The sequence below is a fragment of the Bubalus bubalis genome, chromosome 5 (genome assembly GCF_019923935.1).
Source record: "Bubalus bubalis isolate 160015118507 breed Murrah chromosome 5, NDDB_SH_1, whole genome shotgun sequence".
Lineage (NCBI taxonomy): Eukaryota > Metazoa > Chordata > Mammalia > Artiodactyla > Bovidae > Bubalus > Bubalus bubalis.
This window is the reverse complement of record NC_059161.1, coordinates 39,207,450-39,228,881: the sequence shown is the minus strand read 5'-3', so window position 1 is coordinate 39,228,881 and position 21,432 is coordinate 39,207,450. Positions and strand designations below refer to the sequence as shown.

The following is a 21,432-nucleotide window of genomic DNA, read 5'->3' as shown; positions in this document are numbered from 1 at the left end:
TGGACTGAGGAGCCTGGTAGGCTGCAGTCCATGGGGTCACTGAGGGTCAGACACGACTGAGCGACTTCACTTTCACTTTTCACTTTCATGCATTGGAGAAGGCAATGGCAATCCACTCCAGTGTTCTTGCCTGGAGAATCCCAGGGACAGGGGAGCCTGGTGGGCTGCTGTCTATGGGGTCACACAGAGTCAGATACGACTGAAGTGACTTAGCAGCAGCAGCATTTAACATAAAGTTACTTGTTTGCTATTTTTATTTTTATTTGCTTTTTTTTCTATGTGTAAACCTTTAAAAAACTGTTTATTATTTATTTATTTTTGGCCATGTGTCATTTGGAATCCTAGTTCCCCAGTGAAGTGAGTGAAGTGAAGTCGCTCAGTTACGTCTGATTCTTTGCGACCCCATGGACTGTAGCCTACCAGGCTCTTTCATCCATGGGATTTTCCAGGCAAGAATACTGCAGTGGGTTGCCATTTCCTTCTCCAGAAGATCTTCCCAACCCAGGGATTGAACCTGGGTCTCCTGCATTGTAAGCAGACGCTTTACCGTCTGAGCCACCAGGGAAGTCCTACCAGGGATCAAACCCATTGGCCCCTGCAGTGGAAGTGTGGAGTCTTAACCGCTGGACTTTCAGGGAAGCCCCTAAAATTGTTAATTAGTCATGAAAACCTGAAATATCATGAGAACTCTAGGTGTCAAGGAGGGAGACACCGAATGAAGAAGCTGTGCCCCCTGGAACTGGTTAAAACTAGGTGTCAAGGTGGGAGATACCAAAAGAAGAAACTGTGCCCCCCTGGAATTGGTTAAAACTTAGAAGCTGAGAAATGGGGCTGAGACCCAGAATTCTGAGGAGGATGGAGAAGTAGAAGAGTCCTTGGGGCCAGCTCTTCAGACCAGACATGGACACACTGAGTATTAGGTCATGAGTCAGATCATATCCATCTTTGGCCTTAAACTCTGATGGCCCCATCTTACTTGGAGTAAAGTTAGCCCAAGTCTGAACCAGAAGGCTCTGCTCTGTTCAGCCCTCACCGCCTCTCTGATCCTGTTTCCTCTCTCTCTCGTCTCACTTGCTCCACTCCCTAATGCTGACCTCTTTGCCATTCTTGCATGTTGCAACACACTGTAGTGTTGCCTGGCTCCCTCTTCCCCTGAAACCATTGAGGCAACCTCCTTACCTCCTTCAAATCTTTGCTCCAATATCACCTCCCTGGTGAGTTCTTCCTGAGCTTCCTGCCAACAACTCAACAACCCCTAACACAGCCCTCCCTCTTCTCTGCTTTATTTTCCTCCTTAGAATGATCACTTTCTAATATATTAAATGGGGCTTCCCAGGTGGTGATAGTGGTAAAGATTCTACCTGCCAATGCAGGAGACGTGGGTTTGACCCCTGGGTCAGGAAGATCTCCCAGAGGAGGAAATGGCAACTCACTCCAGTGTTCTTGCTGGGAGACGCCCACAGATAGAGGAGCCTGGCGGGCTCTGTAGTCCATGGGGTCACAAAGAGTTGGATATGACTGAGCAACTGAGCACACACACAGTATACTATATATTTTAGTTACTTCATTTTATGGGTCTATCTCCTTCTATTAGAACATAAGCTTCCCAAATATAAGGCTTTGTCTGTTTTGTTCACTGCTGTACCCTGGACACCTTGACAAGAGTAAGCATTCCATGAATGTTTATTGAATGAATGAGTTAGAACCTGGCCCAGTTCAAATGTAGGTGCTATAAAAAGAGATCACATGGCTCCTCATGTCTGAATGGCCTGGCCTGCCCTCCCCGCCACTGGCAGGAAGCGGCTGCTGAGGTTGTTCTGTCCTGGGCAGAACTGGAGACTGGCCAGTCACTCCTGACCCACGGCCATCTAGAGCCTCCAAGCCCCCTCCGGCCCCATCCAATCAGGAAGAGGGTGTGGTTTCCTGGGGGACACTGGCCAGAGCCTGCCAGGCCAGGGAGGAGAGCTCGGTACAATGCATGTGTGTTACCTGTCGCCCTCCCACCTTCAGATCCTAAAACCCTAGTGGGAGATGGTGGCTGAGAGCAGGTGACAGGCCAGAGGGCTGCCTTAAGATAAGTCCCTGGCAGCAGGGCCTTGTGACTGTCCTGCCTTCTTCTGTCTCATTTTCAGGCCTGGGGTGCCTTCCTCTCCCTCACACAGAGGGCTCATCTCAACCAGACAGAACCTGGACAAACCATGGGACTTGTCTGAAGAGCAGACATAACCAGGAGGAATAAACACCCAAGGTCAAAAACATTACGTGATGGTGATGACAATGATGATGAAAGGTATTGGTGAGGGTGGAAGCAGAAAGCAGCAGACTTAGATTAATTCGAGGAGATTTAATAAAAGGGGCTGTTTATGAAAGAGTAGACATGGAATACTAAGTCCTGTACACAAGCACTGTTTATAACAGCCAAGACATGGAAGCAGCCTAAATGTCCATCAACAGAGAAATGGATAAAGAAGTGGCACACACACACAATGGATTACTACTCAGCCATTAAAAAGAATGAAATAATGCCATTTGCAGCAAGATGGATGGACTTAAGAGACTGTCATGCTGAGTGAAGTAAGTCAGACAGTGAAGGAGAATATATCATCCCTTATATGTGGAATCTAAAAAGAAATGATACAAATGAACTTACTTACAAAACAGAAACAGACTCACAGACTTAGAGGGCGAACTTATGGTTTCTGGGGAGAAAGATGCGGGGAAGGGATAGTTAAGGAGTTTGAGATGGACATGTACATACTGCTGTGTTTGAAGTGAATAACCAACAAGATCCTACTGTATAGCACAGGGAACTCTGCTCAATGTTATATAGCAACCTGGATGGGAACAGAGTTTGGAGAAGAATGGACACATGTACATGTGTGGCTGAGTCCCTTTGCTGTCCACCTGAAACTATCACAACATTGTTAATTGGCAATACTCCAATATAAAATACAAAGATTTAAAAAATATATATACAAATTCCCAGAAAACTGAGAAATTGACCTGAGGCTATCAACTCCAAGATATACACTGATAAAAATTATTAGAAAATATGATCAGGTCACCCAGGCTAAAAGAATATACCAAATTATTTTATGTGGATAATAAATTAGGCTATGATCAGACATCCCAAGAGAAGCATACAAAGCAAGGCAACAACAGACAGAGCAACATTTTCAAGAGACCAAGGAAATAAGTGTGTTAGTGTTAGTTGCTCAGTCGTGCCCGACTCTTTGAGACCCCGTGGACTATAGCCCGCCAGGTTCCTCTGTCTATGAAATTCTCCAGGCAAGAATACTGGAGTGGGTTGCCATTCCCTCCTCCAGGGGATCTTCCTGACCAAGGGATTGAACCCGGGTCTCCTGCATTGTAGGTAGATGCTTTACCATTTGAGCTACCAGGGAAGCGCCAAAGAAATAAAGTGTGAAGTAAAAACTTTCTATCTAGTTAAATTGTCCTTCCAAGTATCAAAGGTTGAAGATCTCAAAGAATATAGTTCACAGGCATCCTTTCAGAGAAATCTCCTGGCTGTAGGGTGGCACAGTGGAATCCATTTGTTACCTCCAATGATTAGCTCTTTCACACACAGAGTGTAAGCTAGAAGGGCATGCCCATGAATCTGCCCATTCTTGGAAATACTTGCTTTAAATTCACCAACACCAGCAGCAATAGTCAGGATAGCAGTCAGCCTGGAATGTGCCTGTAATCATGTTTTTGATGTACTCTGTCCTGGGGGCTTCCTTGGTGGCTCAGTAGTAAAGAATATGCCTGCAGATGCAGGCAGGCACTGCAGGAGATGCGGGTCTGATCCCTGGGTTAGGAAAATCCCCTGGAGAAGGGAATGGCAACCCACTCCAGTCTTCTTGCCTGGGAAATCCCGTGGACAGAGGAGCCTGGAGGGCTTAGTCCATGGGGTTGCAAAGAGTCAGACATGACTTAGTGACTAAACAACAACAAAACTAGATGATGAGCTGGATCCAACCAAGAGGCAATTGGGGAAATGTAGGTTAAAAGGTTGATGGTGAGCATTTAATATATTTATTTGCAGAGCAAAAACTACAACAATTTTGAGGGTATGATGGGAAGAATAGTACCTATCAACAGAGAGAAAGTTTAAATGTCAAAAGACACTACTTTGTACATTCCAATACACATTAATATGAAAACCTAGATGAAATAGATAAATTATTAAGGAATGTGGTTTTCCAAAATCAGTTGTGACTGAGGTAAAATGAACTTACAAATAAACCTATTTCCATAGAAGAGGCAGAAAACTACTCCTGCAAAAAGACCAAAACACCAAAAACAAACAAACAAAAAACAACAACAGAAAAAACCCAGTCCCATATGATTTCATGGGGGAAATCCTACCTCAGCTTTAGGGTCAAGATAACCCCACTGTTGCATTGTTTCAGAATACAGAAAATTAAGATCAATTTCACATTTTTACTGATATAATTCGCATCCCATCTTTTAACCACACATTGAGAATATTCACAAAAATGTGCAGCCGTCACGACTAGTTCCAGAACATTTTCATCATCCTGAAAGGAAACCCTGTACCCATTAGCAGCTAGTCCCCATTGCCCTTCTCCTTCCAGTCTCTGGCAACCACTAATCTCCTCCCTGTCTCCATGGATTTGCCTATTCTGAACATTTCATAGAAACCGAATCACATAATATATGGTCTTTGTTTCTGCTTCTTTCATTTAGTGTGATTATTTTCAAGGTTCATTTATATTGTAGCAAGAATCATCATTACTCTTTTATGGCCAAACAATATCCCATTGTATGGCTAGGCTATGTTTGTTTATCCATTCATCAGTTGATGGACATGTGAATTGCTTCCACTTTTTAGTTATGATAAATAAAGCTGCTCTAATATAAACATTTGTATACAAGTTTTTGTGTGGACATATTTTCATTTTTCCAGAGTGTATTGATTGGAGTAGATTTACTGGGTCACATGATAACTCTATATTGAATGGTATAAAGTTTATCATATGGTATCTCTATATTAAATGGTATAGAGTTTATCATGTGGTAATTCTATACTAAACAGTGTACCATTTATCACATGGTAATTCTATATTAAATGGTATATAGCTGTTAGTTGAATTTAACTTCTCTGATCCTCTCCATTCCTCTTAATCAGCCTCTTTCTTAAGGGAACTTGAAATCTGGGTGATACTCTGGTGTTCATTTAGATTCTGATTCCACTTGTCTGGCTGGAATTTGGGAGGCAAGACCAAGGCTAGGGAATGACTCTGGGGGAGAGACTGTGTTAGCCAAAACACCCTCACATGCCTGCTGTTTAGCTCTCTTACTTTACCTTTTGAGCCAAAAAAAAAAAAAAAAATGGTATAGAGTTTCTCATGTGGTAAGTCTATATTAAATGGTATAGAGTTTCCTACGTGGTAACTCTATATTAAACAGTATAGCATTTATCACATGATAACTCTATTAAACTTTTTGAGGAACCACCAAAGTGCTTTCCAAAAGAGCTGCATCATTTTCCATTCCCACTAGCCACATATGAGAGTTCTAATTTATGCACATCCTTGTCAACCCTTACTATCTTCCTTTTTTTAAAAAAAAATTAGAGGCATCTTAGTGTATAAAGTGATATCTCACTGTGGATTTGATTTGCATTTCCTTAATGGCTAATGACACTGAGCAACTTTTCATGTGTTTATTGGCCATTTGTACATCTTCTTTGCAGAAATATCTATTCAAATCCTTTGCCCATTTGAAAAATGGGTTATTAGTGTTTTTGTTGCTGTGTTTTAAGAGTTTTTAAAATATATTCTGGACATTTAAATATATGATCCACAATTATTTTCAAATATGGGCTGTCTTCATGTTCTTGATTGTGTCTTTGATGCACAAAATTTTAAAATTTTGATGAAGTCTAACTTATCTACTTTTTTTCTTCAGTTGCCTGTGTGTTAATTGTCCTATTTTACCTGATCCGAGAGCAACAGAACAAATGTGGCAAAACATTAAAGAATGGTTTTATCCGAGTAAGGGGTATATGGAACTTCTCTCAGTTATTCTCAGAACTTCCTTATAGGTTGGAAATTAGTTCAAAATAAAAAGCAACTGGCCCTAGAAAGCCTTCAGTACACCGAGAGTGTGGGTATCACCCGGGATGATGTGTCCTTTGTATAGACTGGTCCATGGGTTCCTACAGCCTCCCTGCAGGGCAGATACTGGCCTCATGTCCATCTCATGATTGAATCAGTTGAATCACTGCCTACCTGTGTGACCCTGGACAGGGACTTTTGTCTTTCTGGGCCTCTGTTTCCCCATCTGTAAAATGAGGAGAGGGACCAGTGGCTGCATTTACCAGGGCAAGAGTGGAGATGCACTGGGGAAAGGAGGAGGAGGAGGAGGAGGAGAAGGAGGAGGAAGGAGAGAGCTGGAGGGAGGGGATGCTTAGAGTTTCCCTGCAGTGGCAGCAGCAACAGCTCCTGGTTCTTTGGGACTGACCTGACCTGATGTGTGTGTGTGTGTGTGTGTGTGTGTGTGTGAGTCACTCAATCATGTCCAACTCTGCAACCCCATAGACTGTAGCCCTCCAGGCTCCTCTGTTGATGGGATTTTCCAGGCAAAAAAACTGGAGTGGGTAGCCATTCCCTTCTCCAGGGGATCTTCCCAACTCAGGGATCAAATCCAGATCCCCTGCGTTGCTGGTGGATTCTTTACTATCTGATCCAACAAGGAAGCCCCGTGACCTGTGGGCTGGATTTTAAAGGAAGGATGAAGTTAAATTCCATTCTGTTCTTTATTCCACTCTTACCTAAAATGCTTTCTCTGCCTAGTGGGAGTGGAACTCTGTCCCAAGAAAGAAGGTGACGATGAACTAAATGTGCAGGAAAAGCAAACTCTACCTTGAGCTGATGCCGAGCAGAAAGGGCACCAAGTTCCAAGAAGAAACTAAGCTGTTTGACTACGGGAATTTTAGAGAATGCTCACTTGCAAAAGGACCACTCAAGACCAAGAGCCTAACATAAGCCAAACACAGTTAGTTTGATAAATGTTTTAAAATGTTGAGTCATAACATTAAAGATCTCTAGGGAAAAATTCCATGGTCTTTCCTGCAAGGACAGGATGGAAGTTCCAAAAACCATTGTCTAAGATGGCACTATGGGGAAACGCAGAGCACAGGGATTGGAAAACAGCCAACACAGCAGCCAAGGTTTCTGAAAGATTGTATCTGCTTGGCATTCTCCTTTTATCCTCACGTGCACACACGGGTACTCAGTCCCTTCAGTCGTGTCCGACTCATTTTGACCCCTTGGACTGTAGCCTGCCAGGCTCCTCTGTTCATGGGATTCTCCAGGCAAGAATACTGGAGTGTGTAGCCATTTCCTCTTCCAGGGGATCTTCCTGATCCAGGGACGGAACCTGTGTCTCCTGCATCTCCTGCTTTACAGGTGTATTTTTTAACCACTGAGCCGCCATGGAAGCCCCTTAATCCTCACACAAGACCACATGTTCCTATTTCATGGATGGAAAAACAGCAGCACAGAGAAGTCTGTGACTATCCTGAGGTGGCACAGCTCTTGGCACCAAGGGTGCTGGAATCTTGTCCATCCCTCTGCCCCACCTCCGAAGGTTGGATGAGGAGACTGAGGCCCCAAGGGGATGTGGCTTCCACAGAGCCAGAAGCTCAGTGACCAGGCAGGGCAGATGGTGTGGGAGTGGGAAGGGGGGTGTCGGGTTGTGAGCCTGTGCTCTTTCTCCTGATACTGGAGGAGGGGTGGGGCACAAGGACCCTGCCGATTGATTGATGATGGCGATGAGGGGGAGGCATGCTGGCCTGCTGCACCTGCAGAGGTCCAGTCCCGTAGTTAGCCCCCTGGGCTGCGGGTCAGTACTATCGTGCAGCAGAATCCTCTCCATCCTCTCAGTCAAGGGCTGCACTGTCTCGCCCCAGACAGCGGTGAGGTGGTCAGACCCAGGATGTCAGCGCTCTTGAGGACAGACAGCTGGAGACCCTCACAGTGAAGGCCGGCGGTGGATATCCAAGCACAGTGAGGTGGAACTGGGTGGGGATGCTAATGAAAATTGGAGAACTCCCTTTATTCTGATTCCCACATCCACTACCTGCAGACAGAAGAAGCCAGGTAAGAGAGCAGCCCCCAAGCCCCACTCTCCTCTCCACATGTCCTGTTGCCAGATTGAACACAGAACAATATAGGATGTCCAGATAAGTTTGAGTGTCAGACAACACGGGACTAATATTTTAGGGTAAAGACACCCCAGTTTACTGGGCTGAGCTGTGCTACCCAGGAATTCCCCTCCTGAAAGAGTCCTCGAGGAGTGAGCTCCTGGCCTCAGCTCATTAAAAAAAGTGAAGAAAAGAAGTTGCTCAGTCGTGTCCAACTCTTTGTGACCCCGTGGACTGTAAAGTACCAGGCTCCTCTGTCCATGGGATTTTCCAGGCAAGAGTACTGGAGTGGGTTGCCATTTCCTCAGCTCATTAATGCTCTCTATCCCAGCCAGTCTAGATAGGAGGAGACGTTTGTTTAATTAGGGAGTCCCAGGTCTGGGAACAGCCTCTCCCACCTAGAGACAGGGCACAAGCTTGTCCAGGGTCAGCTCCTGACCCAGTGAGGTCAGCTGCTTGGGCCATGGAGCATCTCTCCAGGGGCTCCCCAACATGGCTTTTTTCCCTGAAGCCAAAACCAGTCCTTTAACTGACCTTGAGCCTTCAAACCAGACAGGCTGGGTGAAGCCAATGCCCTGCCACCACCCTCAGAGGTTAAGAGCCGCATCCCCTAGACCAATTTAAGTTAAATTTCTATCACTTCTCAAAGATTCCTAACTGATGCAGTTCCCAAAAGAAACTGCATACCTTTGCTTAGAAATGTATCTTAAGAACAAGGTATCTCAGCCCTTGGTGACAGCCCTAGGTCTAGAACCTTTGTAGACAAAATTGCTGAGCACTGTCCAATTTAATTTTCTCCTCTTGTAATGTGAGTTGATCCCCGTAGTCAGACAGAAAGCAGAAAACATGGGGTCTGAGTGCAGACCCCATGTCCCTCCTGGATTAGCAGGGCCAGAGAACGGTTGTCACACCCACTTCCAGGCTCCCAGCTCTGAGCTAAGATAATCCTTTGTCTTGTTTCCTGTGGGAAGGAGGTGAGATTCCTGGACCAAGACAACCCTGGGAGGGAACCGCCTCAGGAGGCAGAGGGACCTCTTTCCCATGGTGTCTCTGGCTCAGCATCACAAGATGCACAAATGTCCAGTTGGTCGGTGGGGGTCAACATGTACGACCTCAGTCCTGCTTCTTAAGGACCCCTCCTCAACCTGCTGAAGGGGGAAGTCTGTCTGCCTGTTAAGACTGTAGCAACTTGAAGGCAGTCTTTGGACCTTCTAATTCCTCCAGCTCTCCCCACTGTGCTAGGACAGAACTCCTGTAGGGTGTGGATTCTGGGGTGGATTCTCTCATCCTTCCTTCTGTATCCCTCCCACCTGCTGAGACAGCTCAGACTTTCCAGCCTTTTGGAAAGTTATTGAATGTGTTTTCTGCTTTCTGTCTGACCATGGGGATTAACTCACATTACAAGAGGAGGGGGTTAAATTGGACAGTGCTCAGTACTTTAGTCTGCACAGGCTCTAGACCTTGGGCTGTTACCCAGGGCTGAGATAGCTTGTTCTCCAGATACACTTCTAAGAAGAAGATTTGCCGTTTCTTTTGGGGACTGTGTCAGTTAGGAATTTTTGAGACAGAAGTGATAGAAATTTAACTTAAATTGGTCTAGGCAAAGGAGGGGTATATTTATTCATTGAAAGTAAATTGACTTCAAGGTTTGCTGAGTCCAGGGGCCCCAGTGATGTCACTAGAATGTCAGCTATGGGGACAAAGAATGAATACAACCCTTTTTGGAGGTGAGGGGAGGGATGAGGTGACCCTTTCAGAATTCTTTTTTCCTTTTGAGGTTATAACAATGAGAAAGAGAGGGGAATAAAGGAGAGACAGGGAGAAAAGGGGAGAGAGAGAGACTATTACCCTGCGACACACAGGCAACCATAGTCAGATGCTTTGAATATTGTTGTTGAAGCTGGACTTCGGATGCAAGCTCGGTTGTGTCTGACTCTTTTGTGACTGCATGGACTGCAGCCAGCCAGGTTCCTCTGTCCATGGGATTCTCCAGGTAAGAATACTGGAGTGGGTTGCTATTTCTTTCTCCAGGGGATCTTCCTGACCCAGGGATCAAACCTATGTCTCTTTTGTCTACTGAATTGGCAGGCAGATTCTTTACCATTGCACCACCTGGGAAGCTAGACATGGAGTAGGAAGAGTTAATAGCTATTTTCTTCCAGGCTACCAAACTCAGACCTTCCTCTGCTAACCATAAGTCTAGAAGTTCACTCCAAGAGCAGAGACAATCTACACACTCAGATTGGTTTCTAAAGCACCTTCACCATACATGCACACACACACACACACAGGGCTGCCACTGCTGTGAAGGATCTGACAGCCTCTCTGTGGGTGGTTTCTGGCTTTTGGAGAAAGTCTAAGGGTCATAGAGGATGGAGGTTTTGCCGGGGGCTGGGAGTTGGCAAGTAGACCTAACCAAGAACTAGGTAGGGGTAGTTGACTATAATAACGTTTTTGTCTAATTTCATCTTTCTGCACAAGGGGAAACAGAATCCCAGCCCATAGAAAGGACTTGCATAATGCTATTCAGTGAGATAGCAGTAGGCAGAGGCTTGCCAGCTGCTGACTCCGGGGGCAGTCCTCCTTGCCCCACCTTTCCCTGTCCCTGGGTGCCCAGTGTTCTTATGCTGCCCCATAGCTGCCCAGGGCTGTGCTAGAAGTAAGGTGTGAAGAGAAGCTGTAGGGAAGTAACTCAGCATAATACAGCCAAGCCACACTCCCTGATGGGATCAGCTATCCCAAACCTTTCTTTCTTGCATCTTTTTCCTTCTGCCAAGGGCCTAGGTGCTATAGACTGAATGTTTGTATCCCTCCAAAGCAGAGACATTACTTTGCCAACAAAGATCTGTCTAGTCAAGGTTATGGTTTTTCCAGTAATCATGCATGGATGTGAGAGTTGGACTGTCAAGAAAGCTGAGCGCCAAAGAATTGATGCTTTTGAACTGTGGTGTTGGAGAAGACTCTTGAGAGTCCCTTGGATTGCAAGGAGATCCAAACAGTCCATTCCAAAGAAGATCAGTGCTGGGTGTTCTTTGGAAGGAATGATGTTAAAGCTAAAACTCCAATACTTTGGCCACCTCATGTGAAGAGTTGACTCATTGGAAAAGACTCTGATGCTGGGAGGGATTGGGGGCAGGAGGAGAAGGGGACAACAGAGGATAAGATGGCTGGATGGCATCACCAACTCGATGGACATGAGTTTGAGTTAACTCCAGGAGTTGGTGATGGACAAGGAGGCTTGGCGTGCTGCAATTCATGGGGTCACAAAGAGTCGGACATGACTGAGCGACTGAACTGAACTGAACTGAACTGAAGTTCATATGTTGAAACTTAACCCCCAATGTGGTGGTGTTAGGAGGTAGGGTTTGAGGAGGTGATTAAGACATGAAGGTGGAGCCCTTGTGAATGGGATCTATAAAAAAGACCCCGCTGGGACTTTCCTGGTGGCCCAGTGGTTGGAACTTTGCCTTTCAATGCAGGGGGTGTGGGTTCGATTCCTGATCTGGGATCTAGGATCCCAAATGCCTCTTTGTCAAAAAATGAAACTTAAAGCAAAAGCAATATTGTAACAAACTCAGTAAAGACTTTAAAAATGGTCCACATCAAAGAATCTTTAAAAGAAACCCATATATCTCCTTCACCCCTTCTGTCCTGTGGGTTTTCAATGAAGACAACTTATGAGCTCTCGCCAGACACTGAATCTGCCCGCACCTTGATTCTTGTATTTCCCAGTCTCCAGAACTAAGAGATATAAATTTCTGTTGTTTAATCCACCCAATCTATGGTATTCCTAGTTCATACAGAAGACTGAATGAACTAAGATGCTAGGAGAGGTAGTTGAACACTTAACCAGCCCCCTAGTTCTCCCTGGAACCCTCCTCATCTCCTCTCTCATGGCTGACCCATTCTTATTAAGCATTAGCCAAGAATCACCTTCTCCAGGAAGCTGTCTCCTCAACTGAGTGTTTCTGCCACGTTCCCAGAGCACCCAGGTCTCATTGTTGGATCAGTCACCACCTTACCCTGGGGGCCTGTGACTGTCTGTTTCTCTCCCTACACTGTATGCTCCTCAAAGGCATAGGGATTTGAGAATTTGGATATATACATCTTAGGGAGGCTCTTATTCAGCTTACCACATATCCATCTCATTTAATCCTTGGGTGGTAGTGCTATGACATAGCTCCATTAAATAGAAGTAGAAAAGTGCATGGCACAGAGTAGGCATTCAATAAATGTTGATGGAGATGATCTGTTGTAAGAGTTGTCCTTCCCTGGGCAGAAGTCCCTGGAGTGTGTATTCAGTCTTGTGTCTGCCCTAAAGTCTTCTCCCACAATCCCCTCCCCTGGAAGAAGATAGGGGTTCAGTCAGAGTGCTCAGCACTTTATCATTTTCCCCTGGAATGGCTCTGTCTCCCCATTGAGACAGAATCTCCTTTGAAGCAAAGATGAACTCTTATATGTCTTCTGAATTCTTTGGCTCTTTTCACACTGCTATTGACTTTCAAAGACACTTTTTTCTCCCTTTTAGTCCGTGAAAGGAGGGAGCATATGCCCATTTTGCAGAAGAGCAAAGCAAGGCTCAGGCTAGATACAGAATCAGTTCTTGAAAGGTATTGGTTGATGGACTCTGTCTTGCTCCCAACCCTTAATCTCATGACTTCCACCTCTAGGGATTCTCTACACCCTCAGCAGCCCCAGTCTTAAGTCCCAGCTCTGATCTTGGCTGTCTTTTGTTGTCTCTCTCCGCCATTTAACTTCTGGATATTCTGCCTTTGGTGTGCATGTGTGCATGTGCACACACACACACACATACACACGCACACTCTGTTCCAGCTCCCAGAATATTTCCAGGACTGACATGTTTACACAGCCCTTATCTCTCCCCCATCTTTATCTGTAAAATGCTGAACTTGCCTCTGCTTGACCTCCTTCCCCTTGTGTCAGGGACCAGACTTACACATACTTCACTGCACAGCTTTCTGTAACTTTAGAAATGACCATAGGGTAATCTAATTTTTCTTTAGTAGAAACACCTAACAATCACCCTGGCAGTGATTAAGAGCTTCAGGTCTAAAAATCAGACTACCTAGGTTAGAATCCAGGTTTTAGCACTTGTCAATTGTGTGATCTTAAGAAAATAGATTAAGACAACCTAAAAATTCCATGGATGGAGGAGACTGGTGGGCTACAGTCCATGGGATCACAAAGAATTGGACATGACTGAGCGACTTCATGATTCACGATATTGAATGGGAGAAAATATTTGCAAATGATGTGTCTGATAAGAGGTTCATATCCAAAACAAACAAATAGCTCATACAAGTCAATATTTTTAAAATCTGATGGAAAAATGGTGAGAAGACCTGATTGATGTTTTCCCAAAGAAGGCATTCAGATGGCCAAGAGGCACATGAAAAAATGCTTAACATCATTAGTGGAGAAATGCAAACCAAAACTACAATAAGATATCACCTCACACCTGTCAGAATGGCTATCATCAAAAAGACCACAAATAAAAAATGTTGGCGACAATGTGGAGAAAAGGGAACCTTGATGCACTGTCAGTGGGAATGTAGACTGGTACAGCCATGAAAGACAAATACTATATGTTTTTATTTCTATGTAGAATCTAAAAAAATAAAACAAATGAATGATATAGCAAAATAGAAATAGACCCAGAGGTACAGAGAACAAACTAGTGGCTGCCATTAGGGAGTGGGATGGGGGAGGTGAAAATAGGAGTAGGGTATTAAGAGGTATACTACTAGGTATAAACTGATATGATACAAGGATGTAATACATGGTATATGGAATATAGCTAATATTTTATAACTTTAAATGGAGTATAATCTATAAAAATATTAAATCACTATGTTATACACCTGAAACTAAGTAAATCAATTGTACCTTGATTAAAGTAAAAAAATCAATTTTGCTGTAAAAAATAAAAGAAAAAAAGTACATTAATTTTTCTGAGCTCAGTTTCCTTATCCACAAAAGTGAAGAACAATAATAACAATTTTCTCACTCAATACCTGGGAGGTGCTATTTTTCAGGCAAGATTTGCTTAGTGGTCCCAGCTTCTGCCCCTTTCTCTACTTTTGTCACAACACCGTTCCTTTACTGAACAACCCTTCTCCCTCATCCTGATGCTTGCCAACACAAGTTATCTGGAAGGGGAGGTGACATCAGTCATGCACACTTTAAGGGGGATTTAATCGGCTGTTTCTCTTCCCAGGGCCATGTTCCCCTTGGAGCCCCTTTTGCTATCACAGGCAGGAGGCCCAGACCTGCAAATTGCAGACCAGATCTGCAAATGGGAATGAGATCCTGGACGACCAGTTGAAGGAGGCACTGCAGAAGACACTCCTTCACACCCATAGTGTCCCACTAAATAGATAACCATCTTGCAGTCATCCCTGCTTTTTCCGTTATGTTGGCTTGGTGGGGGAGAGGAGGTGTTGGCACCTGGAGGAGATGTGATAGAAGGCATTCCTGAATGACTTCATCTCTGGGCTTTGCCTCTCAAAATTCCTGTCAAATCAGCTCTACCCTTTAAGGGACGGAAGAAGGGTCAGCATTCCAGAAGTTCCTTGTCATACCCAGACTTTTAATCAGGTGACACTGGAGAATTAGCATCCTGGTGCAGGAGGACGTGAGAGGGCGGGGAGGGGGTCTCAGGCGTCTCTTGGCCCCTGCGCCGTGCTTGTCTTTCTGGCAAGACGGGAGTTGAGGAGAGCAAGAACTCTTGCGTTGGTGGCTCAGCGTGATCAGAACCACGGACAGCGGTCAGCGCGCCCTGGGGACCGGCGGTCTGGCGCAGGGCAGAGTTGCAGGCTTGCGCGCTTCCAGGCGGGGTGCCGAGTTCCAGGCGGGGAGGGAAGACGCGCTGCAGTGATGGGGTGTTGGCTGGGGCTGTTCTTTGTGAGTCACCTCGTGCGCCCGGCATTTGCGTCGAGTCTCTGATCGCTGGGGTTCTCTCAGCTCAATCCAGGAATGGGGGTGGGGAGGAAAGAAAAAAAATCCACGCTAATGCCCCCGGAGGTTTCGCAGGAAAGGAAGCAGAGAGAGACGAAGGACCTATTGGTGTCTACCCCTCCCTGCCTACGCCCCCACTCCCGCATCCCACACCTCCAACCGCCCCCCCCCCGCCCCCCACCCCGGGCACGCGTTCCAGCTCCCGGTCAGGCCCATTTCTATACAAGGCCTGCTCTCCCCAACCTCCACCCCCTCGGCGCGGAGAGGTGCATTCCCCCGCCCTGAGCTCAGCGGGTCGGGCCGGAATGCGGCCGATAAATCAGAGATAACCCAGAGAGGCAGGGCCGGCCAGGCTCCCAGGACCAGGAATAAAAGGCCGCTGTTGCCCAAGGATCCGGGAGAGCGCCCACCGGGCACTTTCAGAAGGTGAGACGTGAAGCTCAACCCAGCGAAGCAGCCGCGGCCGCAACCTCTATCCGCACCGCCAGCGACATGGACCCCCAGACGGCGCTGTCCCGGGCGCTCCTGCTTCTCCTCTTCTTGCACCTGTCGCTGCTAGGATGTCGTTCGCACCCGGTGGGTGGCCCCGGCCCGGTCTCGGAACTACCTGGGTTACAGGTGAGCGCTGCTGAACTGTGTAAACCCGGTTCGCCAGGAGGGCGCGGACAGCAGCAATTAACGGGTCCCCGTCCACCCCGCTACTTACATCCCAAGAGGTCCCCACCCTCCCTAGGGAATTAGTGATATGAGAATCAGAAAGGGAATCAGAAAATGGCGAGACTGGGTGCCGGAAGCCGGTACTCAGCGCGGTTGGATCGCTTTGGCGCCGTCGAGGGCGGCTGGGCCCAGGTGCGGGTTTCTGAAGCTCTGACTCCCCCACCGTGCATTGCAGGAGCTGCTGGACCGTCTACGGCACAGGGTCTCGGGGCTGCAGGCGGAGCAGCTGCGCGTGGAGCCCCTCCAGCAGGGCCAGGGCCTGGAAGAAACCTGGGATTCCCGGGCGGCAGCCCCCGCGGGGTTCCTCGGGCCCCACCATAGCATCCTCCGGGCCCTGCGGGGCCCCAAGATGATGCGCGACTCTGGCTGCTTTGGACGGAGGCTGGACCGTATCGGCTCCCTCAGCGGCCTGGGCTGCAACGGTGAGCACCTATCCCCATTCCAACTGCACATCATTAGAGCCACTTCTGGGTCCGATGTCTCAGGAGACCAAATTTTGAACAAAGAACATCACTCTTCTTTGCTGGCAGTCCTCAGGGCCAAGGCATGCCTTTCTGGGAATATTAAATTTGGACAACATTCATTATCATGTCTGGGAGCCGCTTCTATCCACCTCCTGCCTCTGACTGAAAGGGGCAGAATCACCTTAGGATGTAATTCAGTCACTATTCAGCAGGCCCTCCTTGGAGCAGAGAATAGTTAACATTTTTCCTCCTGGTTTCCCCTGAACTGTCTAAAGCTGCGAAGGAAGAGGGGAAGGTCACCAGGGGGGATGGTAATCCCCGGTTTACAAGGAGGAAGGGGAGGTCCAGGGAGATGGGTTATTCCAAAGCCCCAAACATGCAGATGAACTGAAGAGGGGGGTGGCAGGGGTGGCACAGGGTGAGGGCAAGCTCAGATCCTGCCTGTCTCCCACCTCAAAGTCATCATCACCCTCTCTTTTCCCCCCACAGTGCTGAGGAGGTACTAAGAGGAGGTCCTGGCTGCAGATATGGCTGCATCTGATTCTCCATCAACCCCTGATCCCCTTGGAAGCAACTCCTATTTATTTTTATTTATTTATTTATTTGGTTGTTTTATATAAGATGGTTCTTATCTTTGGACACAAATTTTCCATGATGAAATAAAGTCAGTATTATAGCTTTTTCCTTTTGAAATTCATTTGTCTCAGTGTTTTAAAAAAATAACGCATCATTTAAAAACAACAACAACAACAAAAAACCTGTGTTTTCTTGCAAGTCCCAAAGGTGTCCACTTAATGGTGGGGTGGGGACACAGCTTCAAGGGCTGATGATCAAGCAGTTGGTGGGAGGGGGACTACTTTTCTTGAAAGTTTTTTTTTTCTTGTTTGGAAATATCTCTAAACACCTCAGACACTTGAGACACTTTCCAGAAACTACTTTTGAAAGCCTGACAGTTTCTCTGTGGGAGCTGAATGGACCCTGATGTATTCCTGCTGCATGAGGGTGTGTCGCAGGTTATTTGCCCCTTGACAATAGCCTTCCTTCTGCCTAGAATTCTGTGACTGGAGGCACTCTCCGTATATGTGTTGTTTCTAGAAGCTCTCAGAGATCGAGGGCAGTGTGTGTGTGTGTGTGTGTGTGTGTGTGTGTGTGTGTGTGTGTGTGTATCAGAGAGAGAGAGAGAGAGAGAGAGAGGGATGCTGGCTCATTTGCATTCCTGATGAGTGAGTTCTCCCTCCTGCCTCCAACCTCAGGTTCAGGCCTTCAATTCCTGATGTCATCCTGGAAAGGTGACTTCAAAACCCTGAGTTTAATAGCATTTTCATTTTCTGAGCCCACAAGCATAGAAGTGCCTGAAAGAGGCCCAGCATTTCAGAGTGCCCTTCCCTTGGGGTCCCACATTTTTACTTCCTCTCTGCCCTAGAGAGCAAAGATTTTTACTCTAAGGCAGGAAAAGAGACAAGCCCCAGAACCCTACGGTGCTGCCTTAATCAGCTGGGAGTCCTGGTAGGGGGTCACTGCCCTCTCCTCTCAGGATGCCCCTCCCCCTGCATCTTGGGTTCCAGGCATCCCACGTCATGTGATGGAACTTGCTCTTGCTTTCAGCCTATGCAGTTTCTTTTGCCAAGAATGCCTTTTATGGTACCAGCTCAGCAGGAGGACAGGGCTATAAATATCCCCATTTTATGGATGAGAAAACTGAGACCAAGAAAAGGGAAGCATCTTACATGAAAGCATACAGCTGCTAAGTTTCAGAGCTAGAATTTGAGCAGGGATCCTCATGAATCTGGAGCCTGTACTCTTTCCCTGAGCTCTAGACCTTTAACTGCACTCATGACTTTCCTGCTGTCCTCATCTGATGTTTCTTTGAGTGAGGGGGAACCAGAACTGGTGGATCTTTGTGTTATTTCTCATTGTAACCCAGTTTGCATCTGAGGTGATAGATATCTAATGAGTTTAAAGTTTTGAAAATAAGGTTTTAGGGCCAATTTATTCTCAAAACAAAACAAAAAAAACCGTGAGTCATCTTTGCCTAATTGTTTTGGCCCTGGGTGGTAATGAGTAATTAGCATAATTAACATTTATAAAGGACTTATAATGTCCAGGCACAGTTCCATGAACTCATATCAGCCCTCACAACAGCTATGCAGGAAGAACTCTTATTATTGTTCATTTTACAAATTGAGGCACAGAAAGGTGATATATCTTGCTCAGGGTCTCTCAGTTGGCAAAGTGGCAGAGCCAGGATTCAAGCCCACACAGGCTGGCCTAGCATCCATACACCTAATCACTGACCAATCTATCCCTTCCCAGGCCAGTGAATTAGGCTTGCTGGTGGGATGGACGGTCCCCTCATAATGGCATCAGTCAGTTCAACATCTGGGGCCAGTGCCTGTTGTCAACTTCCCTCCCCTACTCAGGTGATGAAGACAGATTCCTCCCAGAACACCCACTTTACAAACCCAGCCAGCACTTCAGAAGTCTTCCAGGTAAGTCCAGTTCTTCCATAAATAGGGCTCAGGTGATAGAGTCTGTGCATGATACAGACACATCTGTTACTTGAGGCTTTTCACCCAAGCCACGGTCCAGGAAAAAGGACTCTAAAACAAACCGAAGAGCCAAATGTGACTTCTGGAGGGTGGGGAGTTGGTGGTCTGATGTACCCAGCAGAATGACATCTCAGCAAGCTCCTCCTGTGTTTGGTGTTTGTGGGCAGTGAAATGGCACATGAACTGTCTAAGGATGCCCTTTAAAACCAGCCCTCCCTGACCTGTGGCCCTGGCCCTTCAAACACATCCCCATGGAGCTACAGCCATGGCCTTAATCTCCCTGACTTACCTATGATCAACCTTGTCCTCCAAAGAAGCTGCTAGATTATGTATCTCCATGGATGCTTGTCACTGTAACTTACCCAGAACAACATGGTGAACACAGACCCATGCTTCACAGCCCACAGCTTTGCAGCTGAAAGAAGCTTCAGTAGAGGGTGGGCCTGCTCTGCTGGGTCTCCAGTGTTAAAGCTATTGAATGAAGTCAGGACAGTGTTGGACCTGAATTCTTCATCTCTTGTCACCGATTTTACACTCCCCTCTCCATCCTTTTTGGGGCAGCTTTGACCTTCTTGAGAATGATTTGTGGCAAAAAAGAATGCATCTCCCCCCACCTCCACAGAACCAGGTCTAAGCACAAAGTCATGAACTTGGCCATTTGTCTTGTTTATGTTGCAGTTCTCAGCTGTCTATCTTTGTCTCTGTAGAATTTTTCATGAAATCAGTGCATTTCCACTAAGAGGCCTGTCTCTCTCATGGAATGAAGAGCCAGGCCTCATGGAACTGTGTGGGCATTCTATAGCATTTCAGCCCTGGGACAGTGGCTCCCACTCTCTTGCCCCTAGTATTGTGTCTCTGACACTGCCAAACACAATCCTTGCCCTCACAGTGCACAACAGCCCTGCTTCCATCTGGAAGTATCCCACTTTCCTGCCCCAGGACTTTCTCTGGCAGCCAGAGCCCACTTCCTGGGGGCAGGCAGGAATCTGGGAAATCGACATGGACCAGGAGCAGCACTCAATCCATGCCAAGTAGTGCCTTCAGCTCACAGGCAGTGTGCATCTTTCACTGGCCCCCAGATTTCTCTGCAGGGGATGGGGATTAAGCTTCAGCTGCCCGTGGTGATCACTAAACCCCTCTCCCTGGTCACTTCCCCAGTCTCCTGCCAATATTTCCTGGGATTGTCTCCAAAATAAACTACTTTGCTTGAATACATGTCTCAGGCTCAGGCGAACCCAAACTAAGACACTCCCAAATGAGCAAACCTTCTTCCAGGGCTCCCCACCCTTGATGACTTCAGCCCTTGGAATCTTCCTTGACTCCGTTCTTTGACTGGACCACCCAGGCAGGTACCATGTTCATTCCTCCTTCTTTCCCTCACCACTCATGCCCATATTGGTACACCAGCTTCCTAACTGGCCCCCCTGTTCCAGGCTTTCTACTTGGTTCTTCCTGCAACAGGGGGAGAGAGCAGAACCCTCATGCCTTAGCCAGAGGGAGACTCCTCCTCTCTGTGAGGCCCCCAAGGAGGGCAGGTACTCCTTGGAGGGCCTACACCCAGATATGTCCATGGGTGGTGTGCTGGAGGGGGGGTGGTGAATCAGGTCACTGCGGAGGAAATTAAGATGAGGTCATCCTGGAGTAGGATGGGCTCCTGAGTCAGTATAAGTGAGTGAGTGTTAGTTACTCAGTTGTGTCTGACTCTTTGTGACCCCAGGGACTGTCATTCACCATTCTCCTCTGTCCAAGGAATTCTCCAGGCAAGGATACTGGGGTGGGTTGCTATTCCCTTCTCCAAGGGATCTTCCAGATCCAGGGATGGAACCTGGGTCTCCTGCATTGCAGGCAGATTCTTTATAGTCTGAGCCACCAGTGAAGCCCAATTCAGTCTGACTGGTGCCCTTACAAGAAAAAAAAAAGAAAGAAACCCAAGAAGGAAGAGATGACGATCAGAGAGATGCATCTGTAACCAAGGAATGCCAAAGGCTGCTGGCAGCTACCAGAAGCTTCAAGAGACAAGGAAGGATCCTACCTTACAGGTTTTAGAGGGAACATGGCCCTGCTGACTCCTTGATTTTGGACTCTAGCCTTCAGAACTGTGAGACAATACAGTCCTATTGTTTTAAGATACCAAGTTTGTAGTACTTTGTAACAGCAGCCCAAAGGATCCGATGCAGTGGCCTCATCCTTTTCTTTCCTCACAGACTGTTCCAAGATGCTGGGTCCCATGAAATTCTCTGGAGACGTGCACCATGAACAACCAACCACCAACCAACCAACACACCAACCAACCAATAACCAACCAACCTACCACTAAATTGTTTTCTCAAAGCTGTGACCAACTTGGTAACATATCACTGTGTATTTGCTCTTTCTCTTTCCTTACCTGTGGTGGGCAGCCTCTGAGATGGTCTGCAGTGATGCTCATCCCCTAGTATTCATGCCCTTGGTAATCATCTCCCTCTGAGTATGGGCTGGACTTAGTGACTCACTTCTAATGAACAGAGGACAACAAAAATGATGGGATACCACTTCCAAGATTAGGTTA

At 46.8% G+C, this 21,432-nt stretch overlaps 1 protein-coding gene and 1 non-coding gene across 3 annotated transcripts; one reads left to right on the top strand and one right to left on the bottom strand.

The window, feature by feature from the left end:
• Positions 1-493: 493 nt before the first annotated feature.
• Positions 494-565, bottom strand: TRNAC-ACA. The gene has a single exon. It is a non-coding gene; the product is annotated as a tRNA-Cys (tRNA).
• A 14,947-nt stretch (positions 566-15,512) lies between these two features.
• NPPB (natriuretic peptide B) lies at positions 15,513-17,016 on the top strand. 2 transcript variants are annotated; one of them, XM_025285900.3, is made up of 3 exons: positions 15,513-15,730; positions 16,047-16,293; positions 16,825-17,016. In XM_025285900.3, exons 1-3 carry the CDS (start codon positions 15,647-15,649, stop codon positions 16,839-16,841), a joined length of 348 nt encoding a protein of 115 aa, XP_025141685.3. In that variant the 5' UTR covers positions 15,513-15,646; the 3' UTR covers positions 16,842-17,016. The 2 variants fall into 2 exon arrangements, with proteins under 2 accessions (XP_025141685.3, XP_006076825.4); XM_006076763.4 differs by having other exon boundaries at positions 15,527-15,772.
• Positions 17,017-21,432: the final 4,416 nt, after the last annotated feature.

What these genes read in the sequence shown, in the direction of transcription:
- NPPB (XM_006076763.4), top strand. Translation starts at nt 15,647, where the DNA reads ATGGACCCCCAGACGGCGCTGTCCCGGGCGCTCCTGCTTCTCCTCTTC. An exon ending in CGGAACTACCTGGGTTACAG is followed by an intron (nt 15,773 to 16,046) that starts GTGAGCGCTGCT and finishes CGTGCATTGCAG; the next exon opens with GAGCTGCTGGACCGTCTACG.